This window comes from Cricetulus griseus, chromosome 8 (assembly GCF_003668045.3).
Source record: "Cricetulus griseus strain 17A/GY chromosome 8, alternate assembly CriGri-PICRH-1.0, whole genome shotgun sequence".
Lineage (NCBI taxonomy): Eukaryota > Metazoa > Chordata > Mammalia > Rodentia > Cricetidae > Cricetulus > Cricetulus griseus.
The window spans coordinates 17,980,592-18,000,676 of NC_048601.1; the positions used below are offsets into that span (position 1 = coordinate 17,980,592).

Below are 20,085 nucleotides of genomic sequence, written 5' to 3' on the forward strand. Positions count from 1 at the left end.
TCAACCAAAGCCTGGGAAACAGTTCAGTCACCAGACTGCTCTTACTGTTAAAGTAGAACCTGGGTTCGGACCCCAAGCACCCACGTTGAAAGCTGGGTGCTGGGCCTGGAGAGACCGTGTGGTAGTTAGGAGCACTTGCTTACTCTTACAGAGGTCCCAGGTTTGGTTCCCAGCCCCAACTCAGGCAGGCTGTAGCTGCTTGTAACTAGTTCTGAGACTTGAGTTCAGTACCCTCTTGGGATTTCCACAGGCCCTGCACACCATACACATACGGCACTCACATGTAAACTTAGACACTCTTTTAAAGATTTTATTTTATGGTGGCACACACCTTTAATCCCAACACTCAGGAGGCAAAGACAAGGAGACTGAGTTCAAGACCAGCCTAGTCTACATAGTGAGATAGTCTTTAAAAACGGGGGGGGGGGGGGGGGTCCTGAGTTCAATTCCCAGCAACTACATGATGGCCGACAACCATCTATTATGAGATCTGGTGTGCAGATGTACATGAAAGCAGAATGTTGTATACTTCATAAATAAAAAATTTAAAAAACTGTGTGTACAGTACCCATGGATGGCAAAAGAGGGTGTTAGATCTAACTAGAGTTAGAGCTGGTTGTGAGCCACCCACTATGTGGGTGGCAGGAACTGAACCCAGGTCCTCTTCAGGGGCAGCAAGTGCTCCCAACCTCCTGATCCAAGGGTTCCAGTAACCCCCTCCGACTTATGATGTCACCTGTACACACATGGCATACACTCACAGGCAATACACATGAAGTACTGGGCTGGATCCCCAGCACCACATGAACCTTAATGTGATGGTTTATATTTGTAATCCCAACACTTTGAATGTATAGGCAGAGGGATCAGGAGTTAAAGATTATCTTCAGCTACATAAGTTGAAGACCAACCTGAGATATTATGAGACCCTGTCTCAGAAAAAAAAAATTAAAAGTCAAATGTCTGCTTGAAGTCTAGTTCTCTGAACTAGCCCAAACAAAGTCATGTGATTCAGGGCAAGTCTTGAGCTTCTTTGTCTACAGTGCATGGTTAAAAAGCTAAATGCTGTTCATGTCTGGAAGCTGGAGATCCCAAGAGCTTAAAATTTGACTCCAGGGCGTTGGTGGCGCACGCCTTTAATGCCAGCACTCAGGAGGCAGAGGCAGGCGGATCTCTGAGTTTGAGGTCAGCCTGGTCTCCAGAGTGAGTGCCAGGATAGGCTCCAAAACTACACAGAGAAACCCTGTCTCGAAAAAAAACAAAACAACAATAAAAAACAGGCTTTTATCGCCGGGCGTTGGTGGCTCACGTCTTTAATCCCAGCACTCAGAAGGCAGAGGCAGGTGGATATCTGTGAGTTCGAGACCAGCATGGTCTACAAGAACTAGTTCCAGGACAGCCTCCAAAGCCACAGAGAAACCCTGTCTTGAAAATTCAAAAAAAAAAAAAAAAATTTTTTTTTTACTTCACTTTTATAGAGCAAGAGAGATGGAAAAGTCCTAGCTTATTGTATCTTAACTGTCTAGTGAAGATGTTTTGATGAAGTGATTAAGTCTTTATGTCTAAAAATAATCCTGCTGCATCTTGAACTCCGCTGGGTCACTGCTCAGGTCTTGAAGACGCTTGGGCCTTGCTCACCCACAGGACAGCATTTATGCAGGGGATGTACTCAGAAAGTCCAGCAGCAACTGGTGTTCTGGGCTGTTCATGCACATTTCTAGGTAGTTCCTCTCTGTGCTGCCTAATTTCCAGTCTGTTCTGCCTATGAACAGTTACTGGTCCTTATGTATCTTCCTCCTCCATCTGCCCCTACATCATTGTTCGCCGCTGACCTCTCTAAAATGGCACTTTTACCCCACCTACGCTTCATAGCGTCTTGTCCCTCCGCCTTAAGAGGCTTCCCATCCCATTCAGGCTATAGAGTTCCTGCCATGGTGTCTCAAAGCCTACAAGGCCTGATGTCATTTGCTTGGTGCACCTGTTACATCCCCTGAGAGCACCTCAAGTAATGTGTGTCCCATTTCAACTGGAGAAAAGTATGGTAACACTAAGAACCAGAAAAAAATATATATTCTTACAAGAAACGCATTGCTAGGAAAAAAGGGATCCAGTCTTTTAGCATGTAGGGCTCAGCCTTATGTTCCACTGTGATGAACAATGTTCTCAAAGGATATGGGTGAGGAAATGGACAAGCATGCCTGTAACCCTGGAGCCAGGTGGTGTGCTCCTGGTTAAGTGAGAAACCATGCCTCAGTAAGGCGGAGAAGCCATTTCAAAATCAGCCTCTGGCTTTCACATATGTCCACATGGTCAAGCACACCCACACATCCAAGTGCACAGACATACAGCACACAATACTTAGTTTATATTCTTCCTTTGGGGACTTTGCTCTCTAACTCTATTTACTCTCTTAATTGACAAAAGACATGGCATCCAAGTTGTGACGTGTCATGAACTTCGCGGTGGTAACTACAAACAACCAGACACTGCAGCTGAGAATTCCAGAACAAGAAATCCAATGATGAGGGAGATGATTGTGGAGTATTGGTCAGGAGGGGAGTCAAGGACTTGGTCAGGCCAGGGCATACAGTGAGAGTAGTAGGCTGGTGTTCTTCCATTCTGCCCTAAGAATTTATTAATATGTGTATCTTACCTTACTCAAAAAATCCAAAACAATAAAGCACAACAAAACATAAATTGTTTATATTCAGTCACAAACACTTGGTTTTATTTTCTCCTTAAAACCTAATAGGAAGTTTAGGGGTTGAATTAGGCTGACAAGAGTAGGGAGCAGTTGGGTGGGCATACAACCCCTCCATGAATAACAATGAGTTTGTAGCACCAGGCACCCCTGTGTGACCCAGACCTTCCAATGAATATGGCCACCCCCAGAACTCTCCACCAATGACAGGAGCTGGTAACCATTTATCCCAGAATGGATCTGCAGTCCCCAGTACAATCCAGACTACCTCCTGCTTGCTCTTTTTCCTTTGTGTTTTCAGCTGTCAGATCCACTGAGACCAAATCCATCATTTTCCCTGTGGTAGGGTAGAAAGGTCTCACCCTCAGCCTTCTCCCTTATATGTTCTCTTCAACATAGAAAGTAAGACCATCTCTGATCCAACCACTGTGTCTTTGTTTCCATTGAGAAACCATATGTAAATCAGCCTGAGCTTGCACATTTAAAAGTTAAAAAAAAAAAAAAATGAGATAGCCTCATGTGTTTCAGGCTGGCCTCAGACTGTATGTAATTGAAGATAACCCCGGTGGTGGTGAACATCTTTGATCCCATCATGGGATCAAAAAGGCAGAGACAGGCAGATCTGAGTTTGAGGCCAGCCTGCTCTATAGAGCAAGTTCCAGGACAGGCTCCAAAGCTACATACACAGAGAAGCCCTGTTTCGGGAACAAAACAACCAGGAACTTCTGAACTACTGCCTCTCCCTCCTGAGTTCCAGGAAGGTTCTGTTGTTTATTTTGTTGTTTGTTTTGGTTTGGTGGTTTTTTGTTTGTTTGCTCAGGCTTTTGTTTTGTTTTGGAGACAGGGTCTTGTGTAACCAAAGCTGTTGTAGAACTAGTTCAAGGCTGACTTTGAAATCTTGATCGTCCCACCTGCTCCCACGTGCTGGAATTACAGGCAAGAACTACTACGTCTTAGTACTCCTGTTGTTTTAACGAGACACCTTAAAAGAATGGCAGGACCTGACTCAACAGGGGAAGTATCCAAAAGCAGCCTGTCATGAGAGTGAGGATCCCACCAAAACTAGAGTAAGACCCACTTGAAAAGAGGCAGCTTTGTGCTAGTTGTGGGGGGCCACACCATACAGCCAATCAGAATCCCAGCAGCCTTCACTTTGCTAAGAACTGCAACAGTGACTGAAAAACTCCAGCATTTTGGATCAAACATCTTGGTTTGAATCTCATGTCTACCACTTTCGGCCAAGTAACTCAATCTTGCAGAACGAGTTTTCCTCATCTGAAGAAACAATAGTTAAAGCTTACATAGTTGTGTTAATTTTATTAAATATGTGAGGTGTGCTTGGCAGTGGGTGTTTTTCACAAAGTACACAGCATAAAAATTTTTCATTATAATCCAGGATATATATGTAAGTATAAACAACTGAAACAAAGCTTTCACAAAATAGTACTTTTTTTTTTTTTTTTTCTATTTTTCAAGACAGGGTTTCACTGTGTGGCTTTGGAGCCTGTCCTGGAACTAGCTCTTGTAGACCAGGCTGGTCTCAAACCCACAGAGCTCCGCCTATCTCTGCCTTCCAAGTGCTAGAATTAAAGGCGAGCGCCGCCACCGCCCAGCTTACTAGCATCTTTATGTATTCATATTTTTATATTTTGTGTGTGTGTGTGTGTTGCCTGTCTTGCTCCATGTGATCTGTGCATCACAAGGGTGGGTGCCTGGGGGAAGCCAGAAGAGTGCATCTGGCTTTGGATCCCCGGGAACTGGAATTCCTGATGGGTGCGAGCATCATGCCGGGGCTGTTTTGAGTTGATTCTGGGTCCTCTGTAAGAGCAGCAAGTACTCTTAATTGTTGAGCTATCTTTCTGGCCTCTTAAAACTTTTTTTTTTTGTGGGTTGCAATCCACCACGTTGTGTTGACAACTCCTATTGGGCAATTCCATAAAAAGAACTGTTGGGAAACATAAAATTGCTAATTATGACAGCTCTGATTATGACCTGCTGATGGTCCGACTGCCCAAGAGGAAAGAGTCAAACAAGCCCCAGGGCTCAGGTCGGCTCCAGGCACGGAAGGCCCGCCTCCTCCCCGAGGGTTAGGAGGAGAAAGCCGGAACCGGAGGCTCGAGCGGTGACGCAGACTTCCGGTTTGGTGGCCCTACCGCGCGCGGCTGTCGCGAGGACTGCGGGGGTCGCTTGACGCGGTGGCCCCGGCACCTCGGCCCTCCCAGAGCCATGAGGTCGGTTAGCTACGTGCAGCGCGTGGCGCTGGACTTCAGCGGGAGCCTCTTCCCGCACGCCATCTGCCTCGGAGACGTGGATAACGACGCGGTGAGTGCATGCGCACTGCGAGCGGCCGCGCTCGGGCGGGGTGGGGCGGGGGTGCGCGTGCGCACTGGAGGCAACGTGGCGGACGGACCGGGCCGTCTTGGTTGACAGTCTCGGTCCCCGAGCAAGACCGCGGGTGGCTTAGTTGGCCTGGAGCCTCTTGAACAGTTTTTGTTTTGTTTTGTTTTTTTGGATTGGGTTATTTTTTTTCGTAGTTTCAAATGTTACGTGCAGAATGTTTTGCCTGCATGGACGTCTACGTACCGCGTGTGCGCAGTGCTCGTGGGGTGACAGATAATTGTGAGCCCTATTCCTCCGGAAAAGCGGCCAGCGTCGTCACTGAGTCATCTCCCCGGCCTGTCGTTATCAGTAACTATAAAGGATAGAAACTCGGTCCTCTTGCCCAGTTGAGCGACTTGTCGCAGTGGGCACCGTGTAAAGCAGCGAGCGGTCAGCTTTCCTGCATTATTGCTTCCCCTAGCCGAAAGACCCTTTCAGAACATTTACCAGCCCGGAGGTGGTGGTGGCGGCGCCTTTAATCTCAGCACTCGGGAGGCAGAGGCAGGAGGATCTCTGTGAGTTTGAGGCCAGCCTGGTCTAGAGAGTGAGTGCCAGGATAGGCTGCAAAGCTACACAGAGAAACCCTGTGGTGTGTGTGTGGGAGCGGGGGACAACACTTTACCTTCCAAAGCTCCAGTGTGTTTGTTTGTTTGTTTTAGGAGACAGCATTTCTCTGTAACAGCCCTGGCTGTACTGGAACTGCTTTGTAGATCAGGCCTGGAACTCAGACATCCGCCTCCCAAGGGCTGGGCTTAAAGCCATACGCCACCGCCGCCTGGCACCCATAAATTCTATTTTAATGGCATCTCTCATCTACCTATGGCTTTGGCCCTCCCATCCTCTAAGCTACCACGCTCGCACACTTGCTGCTGTTGCCCTTGGCTCCCTCACTGGAAGCCACCTGTAGACTTCTCTGCTGCCGCCAATGGGCCGCAAGTACCCCACAATCAGTCTTGATCTGCATTGGGCTTCTCTAGGTCCCTACCCAGAATAGACTCATTTGTCTGGCGCCTTTGTAATGCTACCCCTTTGTTGAATTACAAAAGCAATTTCCACCAACTTTTTTCTCCCCTAGGCGGCTATTCCTTTTCTGGTCATTTAAATAAACAAATACAGAGAAAGCAGGTGAAACACATCGTTCTGTATCATGACACCCAGTTAAAACTCTGGAACGGTTAGTGCTAACAGTATCAGCAGCCCTCCTAATCCCAGTGCTGTATGTCCAGGGTTCAGCAGACCTACATAGGAAATATTTCAAGAGGAAACAAACAAAAAAAGAAATGGATCTGTACTGAGCATGTTCGGATTTCATTTATAGACACCATTACCTAAGCAGTACGGCATAGCAACTGCAGTCCTAATGAAGGGGATACTTTTGAGGAATGCATTGTTGGGTTACTTTGTAGTCCTAACATCATAGTGTGTGCTAACACTAACCTGAATGGTATTTATCCTAACAGATAGAGCCCTCCATTGACCAAAGTATATGGTAGCAGCCCGGGGATGTAGTTACCAAACACTTGCTAAAAACGAAAAAGCCCTGGATTGAATTCTTGGTACCCCAGAAATAAATACAAGAGAAAGAATTAAGCTGGGCATGGTGGCACACTTCATTTAGTCCCAGAATTTGGGAGGCAGAGGCAGGCAGATCTCTGAGTTCAAGGCCAGCCTGCTGGACACAGCAAGTTCCAGAACTACACAAAGAAACCCTGCCTCAGCAGGGGGGTGGTAATGAAAATGTCCAGGAGGTTATGTACAAACACTACTCTGTAGTTACAGAGTTCCTGTAACCATGCCCCATAGATACAGAGGTTCAACTGTAATTTATGCTGTCCTTATTTTTCTTACCTACATTGTAGATGCCATTACTTTAAATTTCATAAGGATAGGATTTGTGTGTGTGTTGACAAATGGTTGTGAGCTGACGTGTGGATACTGAGGACCAAAACTGGTTTTCTGCAAGAGCAGCAAGTGCTCTAAACCACCAAACCAATCTCTTCATCTCCCACACTCAATTCTAAAATTACCTTTACTTACTTATTTGAATGTGTGAGTGACAGGGCAAATGCACACACATGCCACAGTGCAGGTATAGAGGTCAAAGGACAACCTGCAGGAGTTAGTTCTCTCATCTACCATATAGATACTGCACAGGAATCAAACTCGGGTTTTTAATTTAAAATTGTTACTGAAGGAGCAAGTGTGAAAAACAAAATATTGTATGGTGGAGGTGTTGGTCCCAGTGCTATTTTTTATAGGGGCCGGTTGCTGGAGAGATGGCTCAGCAGTTAAGAGCACTGACTTCTTCCAGAGGATCCTGGTTCAACACCCAGCATCCTCATGGCAGCTAACAATTGTCTGTAACTCCAAGATCTGACTCCCTCACACAAACATACATACATGCAGGCGAAACACTAAAAAAAAAAGAAGAAGAAAGAAAAGAAAAAGCAAATGAGATTGTTTCATAGCTACCTGAAGAGCTTTGGGTGTTATTAGGGGGAAAGATGTAAGAAATTGAAAAAAAATTAAATTAAGTAGTTAGCAAATGATCAGCCATAGCACATGACTGTAGATAATAAACATTGTTATAGTCTGAGGGTCTGGCCCAGTGGTAGGGCACTTGTGTAGAATGTATGAGACCCAGCATTCTTTCCTCACCACCATTCCAAAAATGAAAATAGGGAAAAAAATTGCTGCTAAGCATGGTGGTACACATCTGTGTTTTCCGTACTCAGGAAAGATGAGAAGAGGCAGGAGGATCATTGCAAGTCTGTGGCCACCCTGATCTGCATAGCAAATTCCAGGACACCCCAGACTACATAGTGAAATGCTGTCTCAAAACTACCAATAAAACACAGTTTGTGTGCCGAGCAGTGGTGGTGCACACACCTTTAATTCCAGCACTTGGGAGGCAGAGACAGGTGGATCTCTTTGAGTTCAAGGACAGCCAGGGCTCCACAGAGAAACCCTGTCTCAGAGGGGAAAAAAGAAAGAAAGAAAGAAAGAAAGAAAGAAAGAAAGAAAGAAAGAAAGAAAGAAAGAAAGAAAAAACCCAAAAATCAAACATGGTTTGTAGTCCCCAAACGTTTGGGAGTTTTGAGAGTGGGGTCAAAGGCTGATTTCAGCCTGGTAAACCCTTAGCCTAAAGTTTTTTGAGGCTGATTTATTTCCTGCTGAGGTGGAGGGAGAAGCCAGGAATAAAACAAAACATGCTTTTGGACTGCTCACAGGAGCCTGGCTGGATGTGGCATAGCAAGCCTTTGGGAGGCTAACGTAGATCACAGAAAGATTACACCTGTCTTGTCAGCACTCCTGAGCATGGTGGACCTTCCCTCTGGGGTTCTAAGTGTCGCTGTGACCTGGTGGGGCCAGAGCTAAACTCTGTGGGAGCAGCAGATCCTGATGAGAAGCATCCGAGTGCTTAGAAGGCAGACAGCGCCCTGGAAATGGCCTCTCCCACATGTTGCCTCAAGCAGCCACCTGCCTGAGTCACATCTGCTTGCTCAGTGTGCCTACCGTGCTCTTTTGTGACTCTGTGTCTGTGGCTCTGGAAACTGGGAGGCTGGCTGGCCATTTTCTTCTATTTCTACTTTTTCTTGCTTTGATAAAGCCTCATAACATATCTACCCCAGGCTGGCCTGGATTTTCCAGTCCCCCTCTCCTTCCTCAACCTCTGGGTGTGGGGATTATAGGCATGCACACCATTGTAGGCTCCTGTCAGCATTTTATACAAGAAAAGTGTAAGCGGGGACAACGGATAAAGGCGCTTACCACCAAATCTAGTGATCTGAGTTTGATCTCTAGGACCCACATGGTAGAAGGAGAGCTGATTCTTACAAGTTGTTCCATACACATGCCACGTGGCACATGTGGTGCCTGCGTGCAAGAGTGAGCACATACATGCAAGGACACATACACAAGTAAATAACTGTAATTTTAAAAATACGTGTTTTGGAAGCACAAAGATAATTTTCTTAGAACGTAAAAGAAAGCCTCCTGGCAGGCAAGCTGTCGAGCATCAGTAGCTGCCTGAGGTGGAGAAGGGAAGGGATAAGGGAAAGGTCATGCCATTTTATCTGGGAACAAGGTCAGACACATGACCCACAAGCAGCTGCATGGTGGGGAGGGACTTTAGAGAAAAAGGAAGGAAGCCTGAAATGCCCTTTAAAAGCTCAGTGTTAGGGAATGCCTGCTCAGAGGACACAAAGAGGGAAGGAAAGCTGCACTTGCCTGAGTGATCCAGAAACGCAAGCCCACCCACAAGCCTACATGGGAGCGGCCCGTAGGTCTCCGCTTTAAAGTGTTTAAGAAAAGTGTAATCAAGGCTGGAGAGGTGGCTTGGTGGCTACTCTTCCAGAGAGCCCCAGTTTGAGTCCCAGTGCTTGGGGGCTCACAACTGTCTGTAACTCCAGTTCCAGGGGCTGTGTCACCCTCTTCTGACCTCTAAGGACACCAGGCATGCAGTTGGTGCGCAGACAGACAGACATGCGGGCAAATCACCCGTATACATAAAATATAAAATAAACCAATCTTTTAGGGAGAGAGAAGCCAGCTATGGTGGGGCACACCTTTAATCCCAGCACTCAGGAGGCAGAGGCGGGCCCATCTCTGTGAGTTCAAGGCCAGCCTGGTCTACAGACAGTTCTATAACATCAAGGGCTGTTACACAGAGAAACCTTGCCTCAAAAAAGAGAGAATGAGAGAAAGAGGTAAAAATAGTATCAGAAAAATCTGAATCCTCTATGGTATCTGCAAAAGTCCTCTCAGGTGGCTGCAATTGAGACCTCAGCTGTTGCAGGCTGTAAATAAGCAGACTGACCTGATACTCCTTTTTGTTTTTCTTTTTGTATAACCTTGCACAAAACTCCCATAACTATTAAAAATACATCTTTAGAAGTCAATTCATTATGTCAGTCCCAGTTGGTCTCAAACATCTTCTGTTGGGGGTGGTCTCACATAGCTGGCTCTGTGGGATCCATGTCACCACCTGAGGCTCCCTTACTGTTGTAGGTCTCTTAATCTAATTTTAACTTCCTCTCTGTGGGGGAGACATTGTCTTCTTCCCAAGAGAAGATTAGGAAATAGTAGAAGTGGGATTTGGGGCCACTGGGCTATCATGGTGAGCTCCCCAAATGGATTAGCAGTGATGGGGAGAGATTCCATGAAGGGACCCTCCTTCCCCCAGAGCGAGGATGCCGACACCAACATTACCTTCAGGCCCAGTCCCTCAGACAATTCCATTCCTCTGTGTTCCCATAATAAAAAAAAATCTTTAAAACTCAGGGGTCTTGTGAGAAGAGATGGGGTCCTGAGAACTGACTTTGTATTTTTGACCTCTGACAGATTAAGAAGTCTGAAGTAATATTTTTCCAGAGTTCACTGTTGGACCGTTTTCAAAACATATCCCATTTATAATGGACAAATGAGAGTAGCCAAGGCCAGGCTTTTGGGCAGAGAACTGTACAGATAGATCTACCTGAATCAGTGCTCTCATGTAGAACCTTCCCAATGCACACACACGGAAGTAAGTTCTGGGAAACCATGACTGTTGGTTCCAAAGGATTTGTTTGTTGTGGGTTCCTTTTGCTTCATCTGTGCCAGGCAACTGCTCTGCTACTGAGCCACCCCTAACTCCCAGGCAACCAGTCTCAGAAGATTTTTTTTTTTCTCCTGAAACTCGGTCTTGCTTTGTTACCTAGGCTGGCATGAACTTGCCATCCTCTGGCTTCAGTCTCCTGAGGGCTGGGATCACCATACCTCTCAACGTCTTTTTTATATAAAAGGCAGTATTCCAGGCTGGCCTTATATTTGCTATGTAACTTGAGAATGACCTCAAACTTCGACACCATGCCAGTGCTGAGATTCCTGGTGTGTGCCACAACACATGTTTTCTCTTGTTTTGAGACACTTTGTGGCCCTGACTGTCCTGAAACAGTCTAGAGACCAGACTGCCTTGAACTCACAGAGCTCCTCCAGCCTCTGCCTCTGGAGTACAGTGATCAGAGGGCATGCCACCACATCCAGCAACCATGCCTAGTTTTATGTAGTGCTGGGGATAGGAACCAAGGCCTCAAGCATTTTAGATAAAGCAAGTACCAACTGAGCTACACCTGCAGCCCATCAAAGGCTTTTTAATGATGTTCTGGTTTTTCCAGAAACAAGCTAATCTGATAAGGGGTTACTGGGGCCCAATGGAATCCTTTCCTAACATCTTTCTCTCTCATTTGCAGTTAAATGAACTGGTAGTGGGAGACACCAGTGGAAAACTGTCTGTGTATAAGAATGATGACAGCCGGCCCTGGCTCACCTGCTCCTGCCAGGGAATGGTCAGTATTCATCTTTGCCGCTCTTGAGAAGGAGCTGGGGTGCCTTTGTGTTATACTGCCAAGGAGTCCCACAGGGAATTCCCCAGCGACTCAGCCGAGTCACAGCTTCAGAATTTGTCTGTCTCAGGAAATTGCTCTCATCTGTCCCCCTCTCAACTCTCCCACAAGACTGTTATCTTAGTTTGCTTTCTGTTGCTGCGATAAAGGTCATGACCAAAAATAACCTGAGGAGGAAGGAACTTATTACAACTTACAGTTTATAGTCTCCTGAAGTCAGAAGTCAGAGCAGGATCTGAAGGCAGGAACCTGGAAGCATGAACTCGAGGAGAACACAGCTGTTTACAGGCCTGCTTTCTTATATAACCCAGGACCACCTGCCCAGAGCTGGGCCCTCCCACATCAGTCAGTAATCAAAAAATAGCCTACAAGCAATCTGATGGAGGCTTGTTCTCAATTGAGGTTTCTCTTCCCATATAGCTCTAGCTTGTGTCAATTTGACAGGAAAAAAAGAAGACAACTATATTTTCCTTTATGTCGTGGAATGAGCTCACTGCTTTACGGAGATTGCCCTCAGCTTGCCTAAGATTGTCTGATAGTATGCAAGTCATGCATTGGTTAACAGCAAGGAGAAATGCATTGTTGGTACTTCCATCATGAGAGGACCACCACAGCATTTATATAAGCTAAGAGAGCCACTGTGTTTACCTTAGTTTTATCAGGTGGGTCTTGCTTTTAGTTGAGGCTGGCTTTAAACTTCCGATTCTCCTGCCTCAGCTCCCCTGCCCACCCCCTTTTTTTGTATTTGCAGACAGAGTTTTTCTGTGTAACAGCCCTAGCTGTCCTAGAACTCCCTCTGTAGACGAGGCTGGCCTCAAACTCATAGAGCTCCACCTGCCTCTGCCTCCTGAGTGCTGAGACTAAAGGCGTGTGCCACCACCACCCAGCTATGTGATGTGCTGTTGACTAAAATGTCCTTATACATTATGTCTGTGTGATAAAAAATGGGGATGATAATTGGAATAATCTAGAAGTATGATAATCAAACTATTTTCCTGTTTGGTGGGTCTTTTGGGGGGATGCTTATGAGACAGATAGCCCTAGATAGCCAGGAATTCATGACAGTTCTTCCTTCTCAGCCTCCTGAATGCAGGGAGAGTACAGATGTAGACCACACAGCTAGATTTGTTCATTTTACCTAAGTTTGAATTTTTATCTACTTGGGTCTTCATATTGCTGTATGGATAAACCAAACTATATAATTCAATGCTTCTATTAATAAAGACTATTCATATAGGTCACATGACACAAGCGTTGGGTGATTAGGGAGAAATGGTCTCTTGGTGCCACCATCAGCCTCCCTTTCTCTCTTGCAGTTGACTTGCGTTGGGGTTGGAGATGTGTGTAACAAAGGAAAGGTAAGGACCAGGGGCATCTCGGGCTAGGGTAGATCTCCAAGTCCTTCCTCCATTGTGACTCCCTGGGAAAGTCAGCCCTGGCCCTTGAGATCTGCTTATCAGCCTCGCTCCCCAGCCCTAACCCTCTCCTGTACCTCTCTCTCCCCCAGAACCTGGTGGTGGCAGTCAGCGCAGAGGGCTGGCTTCACTTATTCGACCTGACATCCACCAAAGCTCTGGATGCTTCTGGGCACCATGAGACTCTTGGAGAGGAACAGCGTCCTGTCTTCAAGCAGCACATCCCAGCTAACACCAAGGTCATGCTGATCAGCGACATTGGTGGGTATGGGCAGCCCAGGAGTATACTGTCCATTTGTTGTGTGTTTACATTTTCTCTTTTTATTTTGTTTTACTTTGTTTCCATTTGTTATACAGTTGATGCATAGTTACTAAGCTCCTGTTATAAGCTAGGAATGGTTCTAGGTTCTAGAATTACAAAAGTGAATAAAGCAAACAAAAGAAATCATACCATCTCGGATCTTACTAGGAAGAGACAAAGTAAATTTTGTAAGAAAATTAAATAATGAGGCTGGGCATTTGGCTCAGGATTAGAAAGAACTATCCAGCGTGTACCAAGCCTGAGTTCAATCCCAGCCAAAAATCAGTCAATCAGTACTACATCAGAAGGCAGTAAGTGGTGTGAACAAAATAAATCACAGGGCTGAAGATATCAACGTAGAGACAGCAATTTTAAAGATTTATTTGTACTTAGTTATGTGTATATGTGTGTTGGGGGTGTGTGCACACAAGTGAAGGTGAAATCTCCTGTAGTTGGAGTTACAGGAAATTGTGAGCCACTTGGCATGGGTGTTAGGAACCTAAGGCAGATCCTTTGGAAGAGCAGCAGGTACTCTTAACTGCTAAGCCAGACGCAAAGGGACTTAAATGGAGTTGCCAGGGGTATTCTTGCTGGAAGGTGGCATTTGGTAAAGAGCTGAAAGTGGCAGGAGAGTGAGCTGTAGGGACATGAGGCTGCTGATTGGCCAGAAGCTGTCTAGGTAGTAGGTGTGTGAGATGGTCAAGGTGCAAACATGGACACAGGAAGCAGAGAGCAGAGATGCTGAGCTCTGCATAGCACTAGAGTGAGAAACCGAGCACAAGGCCAGGCAGGAATGGACAGTAACCACAGGGTGTGGTGAATGGCTCAGAAGACTGGACATGAAGCTTCACTCAACTGAAAGTGCCAGGAGTGTCACCTGTGGAAAGGTAGCCACAGACAAGGCTGGCCAGTCAGTCAGGTGTGCCTCCAAATCATTGACTCTGTGCCTGCAGATGGAGACGGGTGTTACGAGCTGGTGGTAGGATACACAGACCGTGTGGTACGGGCATTCCGCTGGGAAGAGATGGCTGAGGCGCCTGAACACCTGACAGGGCAGCTGGTGTCTCTCAAGAAGTGGATGCTGGAAGGTCAGGTGAGAAGCAGATTTTGGGGACCTAAGAACCTAGTAAACAGAAGAGGCCTCCCAGGGGAGGCTTCTGGAAAATGGGGCCTCTCTGGGAAGAAAGGATGTCCTTACTGAGAGAGAGCCAGGTCATTTTTAGGCAAGGTCCCAGTGGAGTTCTAGTAACAGGTATGAAGGGCAGAGAAGGATGAGTTCAGTGAGCCGTGTCTGGAGCCCGTGGTCTGTGGAGGGGATGGTGCCAGACAAGACTCTGAGCCTTAGAACTCCTCCTGTCCCCATCAAACTGGAGGGTAATTCTCAGAGGCCCTGCCCCTGAGTCCCCTGGTTCTGGTGGCAGAGTCTCCCTTGCTTCCTGCTCTGTCCCCCATTAAGACTCTGTTCCCTGGCACAGGTAGACAGTCTCTCTGTGACCCCGGGGCCTCTGGGTGTGCCTGAGCTGGTTGTGTCGCAGCCAGGATGTGCTTATGCAGTTCTACTATGTACCTGGAACAAGGACACGGGCTCCCCTCCTGCCTCTGAGGAGGCCACAGGAGACAGTAGGTAAGGGGGTGAGGTGGTGGCTCCATCAGAGTTAGGACAGGGTGACATGGTGGTGAGACAGGTCTGCAGGTGCCAGGGCTCCATCACTTGGCCCGATAGAGAAGACAGTCTAGGGACCGGGAGGCCTGGGCTTTAGCCTTTCAGCATCTGAGCATGGTGAACTGGTCTTTGCAGAGATCCCACCATTCAAATTCAGGTCTCGGGACTCCCGCCTGGCAGCCCCATCACTCCTCCTTCCATTTGCTGCATGAGTCAGAAAGGGTTCAGGGGTGGGCTTCAGAAATCAAAGCTCCTGCAGTGACGGTGGCTAAAGAGCCTGGAGAACTCGGTCCCTTGGCCTCCTTTACCCACAGGGAGACCCCAGCTGCCCGGGACATAGTGCTGCACCAGACATCTGGCCGGATCCACAACAAGAACGTTTCCACTCACCTAATTGGCAACATCAAGCAAGGTAAGGGAGGTTAGGAGCTGGCAGTTCTGGGAGAAAGGAGACCAGGGCCTTGTCCTTACTCCTGCCTTCATCCCCACACAGGCCATAACCCTGAAACTGGTAACTCGGGCCTCTTTGCACTGTGCACCCTAGATGGTGAGTAGTCCTGGGCAGGGTGAGATGGGTGTCTGCCTGAGGGGTCTGCTCATAGCCCACACACCACACACACATACAGCCCCACACTCTCTCTCTCTCACACACACACTCACACACACACACACACACACACACACACACATACAGCCCCACACTCACACACACACACACACACACACACACACACACACACCACCACCACCTCTCTTCCTGCAGGGACTCTGAAGCTGATGCAGGAAGCAGATAAGCTGTTGTGGTCTGTACAGGTGGATCACCAGCTCTTTGCCTTGGAGAAGCTGGATGTCACGGTGAGTGGGCTTTTCCCCTTTTCGGGGGTCACTCATTTATTTACTTTTATGTGTGTATGTTTTGCCTGCATATATGTCTATGTGGCACATGTGTGCCTGGTGCCCACATAGGCCAGAAAAGGACATCAGGTCCCCTAGAACTGCAGTTACAGATGGTTGTTAGCCACTTTGTGGGTGCTGGGAATCAAACACAGGTGCTCCAGAAGAAGAACCAGTGTTCTTAATCACTGAGCCATCATTCCAGTCCTATGAGAAGACATTTAAATGTAGCCATTCTCTCATCCCAGTCAACAGTGAGCCTTTATCTTAGTCCTGAAATGAGTGTGACCCTCTATTTACACTCAAGTGTGCCCTTACAACACACTTCTAATACTTCTCTTTGAGGCTGCTAGAAAATAATTTTCAAGCCTTTTAGCCAAAAATAATAGCTCTAAAGAAAGTGGGCTAGGGGCTGGAGAGATGGCGCAGCAGTTAAGAGTTCCTGAGTTCAATTCCCAACAACCACATGGTGGCTCACAACCACCTTGAATGAGATCTGGTGCCCTCTGCTGGCACGAAGGCACAAGACTGTATACATAATAAGTAAATACAATCTTAAAAAAAAAAAAAAGCGGGCTATAGGTCTAAAAGTGAGCTATTTGTCATGAATACAGCTGGGTCTTGTTTTTTTGTGGTTTTGGTTTTGTTTTCTTATCCATGAGTCTGTTTGATATCGCTATAGTCCTCAATTGACAAATGTACATTGGTTACACTGCAATGGTACATGCTGGATAGCCTTGGCTGGTAGAACAGACCTGTGCTTGGGTCTTGTCTCTGCCTGTGACCTTGGGCAAGTGACTTTATCCCTCTAAGAAACTTCCCAATATAAAACAGAATGGCTGGGTGGTGGTGGCACACGCCTTTAATACCAGCACTTGGGAGGCAGAAGCAGGTGAATCTCTTAGTTCAAGGCCAACCTGGTCTACAAACCGAGTTCCAGGACAGGCACTAAAGCTATGCAGAGAAGCCTTGTCTTGGTGGGGAAAAAAAACAAAACACAAAAACCTGAGAATAATGACTGCATCATAGTGTTGCTTAGAACATTAGGCAAAGTAGATTACCAATGGCGCTGTTGGACACTTGGCACATGGAAAAAATATCCCAGTTTTATAGTTTACCACCCAGTCAAGCTCATGGCCCTCTGTCTCTCACTGGCCCCACCCTTCCATCAGATCTTTTGTTCTTTTCTGATACAGGATCTTGCTGTGTGTGCTGGCTCTGCCCCTGCCTCTCAAATCCTGAGATTACCAGTGTATGACTATGTGTGTGACTAGGTCTCTTTCTAATATGGCCCCTAACCCTTCTGGTGCCCTGTCTTTGACCTTTTCAGGGCAATGGGCTTGAGGAGGTGGTAGCATGTGCCTGGGATGGACAGACGTATATCATTGATCACAACCGCACCGTGGTCCGCTTCCAAGTGGATGAAAATATCCGAGCCTTCTGTGCAGGTGGGACAGCGGCCTCTAAGCTCAGCTATTCCAGCTTAGTAAATGTTCTGGAAAGGACTGACTCATTTCCATTCCATGTCGCCGCTGATAGGCGTCTTCATTCATGAATGGGTTCCTCAGCTCTGTGGCAGTGGATGATACCACACTGCCATCTTGACAGCTTTTTTTTTTTTAATTTGTGGGGCACTTTATTTTTATGTGAGTGTTTGCCTTCATGTTTATGTAACATGTCTGTGCAGTGCCTACAGAAGCCAGAAGGGGGCATCACATCCCCAGAACTGGAGTTTACAGTCAGTTGGGTGTTAGGAATTGAACCTGGTCTTCTGAAAGAGCAGCCAGTGTACCGAGCCATCCTTCCAGCCTCATTAAGGCTGTTTGGAATCAGACATAAAGCACAGTGAGGGGCTCCATCTCTAAATATGCAAAGAATGGGATGACTGTGGGAAGATGTTTCCAGCTGAGCATGCTAGCTAAAGAAAGTGCTTCCAGAGTATTCTCTGTGACTCTAAACTGGGGACTGTGGAAAGCTGCAGTAGCTATTTGAGTGACAGGGATATATCTGGCTACTAGCTTGGTGTAGAGCCTTGGCTGGCATGTACAAAGTTGTGGGCCCAGTCTCCAGGACCCCAAAATGCATGGAAAAAGCTGGAAAACACCCCAGCTTTGGAAGAAAGAAACAAGCCAAGAGAAGCCTTTCTCTCTGGTTGTTTTGTTAACCTGCCCCTTGGATTAACAGGGCTCTCTCTCTTTGCTCCAGAATACCAGTAAGATGAGAATACCTACAAATACATCTTTTGGGGTGCTGACTGTGTCTTTTCCATATCTAGGATGTACTGCACGTTTTACCATCTTACGTATAATATATACTGAGTTCTTAACAGAAGAAATAGGAAAGGGGCCTTTGTTGATGGACATCTGTGGGGGGTTAATATTGCTTCCTCTGGTGTCTTCTTGTCCTTGCCCTCCTCCCACCACCAGGACTAAGTCTTGACGTTTGTCTTCTTGCCCCCCACTCCCAGGCCAGTATGCCTGCAAAGAGGGCCGCAACAGCCCCTGCCTGGTGTATGTCACTTTCAACCAGAAGATCTATGTGTACTGGGATGTTGTGCTGGAGCGCATGGCGTCCACTAACCTGCTGAAGCTGCTGGAGGCTGAGCCTGAGTACCACAGCCTCCTGCAGGAGCTGCATGTAGGTGAGTGTCAGCAAAGCCAGTGGCCCTGCGCCCGGAGGCCCAGCAGCCTCTCACCAGTCTCTCCTTGACCGGCAGATCCCGAGGATCTCCCTGCAGTCCGTGCCCTGCTTCACCAGACACTCTACCATCCGGACCAGACACCACAGTGTGCCCCCTCCAGCTCCCAGGACCCCACCTAGCTGGGCTTGGCCACCTAGCTGCTGAAGGATCCTACTGAACCCCCACCCTCCCCCAGAGTGATCCATGATCTTGGCAGGATGGGGAATGTCTATTACAGAGGAGCAGGACCTGATTCTCGGCATGGAAGGACAGTGGCGCCCCTGAGAGCCTTTGATGAATGCCCCGTGGTCGCTGCCTGCATCCCAGGATCCCAGGATCCCAGTCTTGTCAATCACCCAGGTCCCTGTGCTTTCCTCCTCTTCTCCTACTCTCACTGCAGAAAACAGACTTGTTTGTGAGAAGAGGCAGCAAACCTTTTCCATGGTGCCAGCACCTGAAAGGACAGGGGCTTCAGGCCTGAGGGACTAGGGGAGCGGTGGAGGTGAGCCCCATCCTCCCTCTCCTGCTGAGGGCCGACTTCCGAAGCATAGCTCCCGGCAGCTGACATCATAATTACTGCAGGAACGGCCGAGTGTTTGTTTAAGAGCATTTTCCTGTCTCATCTTCCTGTGTTCTTCCATTTGCTGAAGCAACTAGGTCAGGGCTTTCTCATTCTCTCTCTCTCTCTCTCTCTCTCTCTCTGTGTGTGTGTGTGTGTGTGTGTGTCTGCGATTTGGTGGTGGTGGGTGTTGGTTTTTGTTTGTCGTTTTGTTTGTGCATGTGTGTCTGTGCAGAGGTGGAGCCCAGGGCCTTGCACATGCTAGCCAAGCACTCTGCTATTCAGTACTTGGGAGGAAGGTCCTAAATCCAGCGCCAACCAAGGCTCCATAGTGGGGTTGAGACCAGCATGGGTCACATTTGGAGATCTTATCTTAAAAGCTCAAACAAAAAAGACATTAACAATCTAGTGCAAGTTTATGATCTAGACTATAATAATTAGAGTTATATAACTGAACCAGGCATGGTGGCACACACCTATCATCCCAGCACTCAGATGATAGAGGCAGGTGGATCTCTGTGAGTTCAAAGCAGCCTGGTCTACATAGTGAGTTTCAGACCAACCATAGTAAGACCCTGCGTTAAAAATTATAGTTTAAGCCACTTATGTTTATTTGCTGTAAGTATTTTTCCAGTTATAGGTGAGAAGCCTTTGAAGGACTGTGGCTAGGGTTTGTGTTTGCTGATACATTTTCCCATGTACACATGTATGGAGGCCAAAAGAGGATGTCGCGTGTCCTGCATTCCTTCCCTCTACTTTATTCCCTTGAGACAGGGTCTGTCACTGAGCCTGAGCTTGCTGCTTCATATAGCCGATGATCAGTAAGACAAGGGGATCTACCTGTGTCTGCACCACACAGTGCTGGGGTTACTAGCATCTGAGCAGTATCTTTTTTTTTTTTTTTTTTTTCAAGACAGGGTTTCTCTATGTAGCTTTGGAAGCCTATCCTGGCACTTGCGGCACTTGCTCTGGAGACCAGGCTGTCCTCGAACTCACAGCGATCCGCCTGCCTCTGCCTCTGCCTCCTGAGTGCAGGGATTAAAGACATGTGCCACCAACACCCGGCTGAGCAGCATCTTTTGTTTTGTTTTGTTTTGTTTTGTTTGTTTT

The 20,085-nt window shown here is 47.3% G+C and overlaps 1 protein-coding gene across 3 annotated transcripts; it reads left to right on the forward strand.

Moving 5' to 3' along the window:
* Nucleotides 1-4,818: 4,818 nt before the first annotated feature.
* Nucleotides 4,819-19,884, forward strand: Itfg2 (integrin alpha FG-GAP repeat containing 2). Of its 3 annotated transcripts, XM_035448486.1 has the most exons (13): nt 4,906-5,023; nt 10,424-10,604; nt 11,311-11,406; nt 12,780-12,821; nt 12,971-13,139; nt 14,133-14,272; nt 14,655-14,803; nt 15,157-15,254; nt 15,336-15,389; nt 15,606-15,697; nt 17,067-17,184; nt 18,204-18,377; nt 18,453-19,884. In XM_035448486.1, exons 3-13 carry the CDS (start codon nt 11,404-11,406, stop codon nt 18,554-18,556), a joined length of 1,143 nt encoding a protein of 380 aa, XP_035304377.1. In that variant the 5' UTR covers nt 4,906-5,023; nt 10,424-10,604; nt 11,311-11,403; the 3' UTR covers nt 18,557-19,884. The 3 variants fall into 3 exon arrangements, with proteins under 3 accessions (XP_027284187.1, XP_035304377.1, XP_035304378.1); XM_027428386.2 differs by lacking the exon at nt 10,424-10,604 and having other exon boundaries at nt 4,819-5,023; XM_035448487.1 differs by lacking the exons at nt 4,906-5,023; nt 10,424-10,604 and adding an exon at nt 5,348-5,595.
* The last annotated feature ends 201 nt before the right edge of the window (nt 19,885-20,085 follow it).

What these genes read in the sequence shown, in the direction of transcription:
- Itfg2 (XM_027428386.2), top strand. Translation starts at nt 4,928, where the DNA reads ATGAGGTCGGTTAGCTACGTGCAGCGCGTGGCGCTGGACTTCAGCGGG. An exon ending in CATGCTGATCAGCGACATTG is followed by an intron (nt 13,140 to 14,132) that starts GTGGGTATGGGC and finishes CTGTGCCTGCAG; the next exon opens with ATGGAGACGGGTGTTACGAG. An exon ending in TGCACTGTGCACCCTAGATG is followed by an intron (nt 15,390 to 15,605) that starts GTGAGTAGTCCT and finishes CTCTTCCTGCAG; the next exon opens with GGACTCTGAAGCTGATGCAG.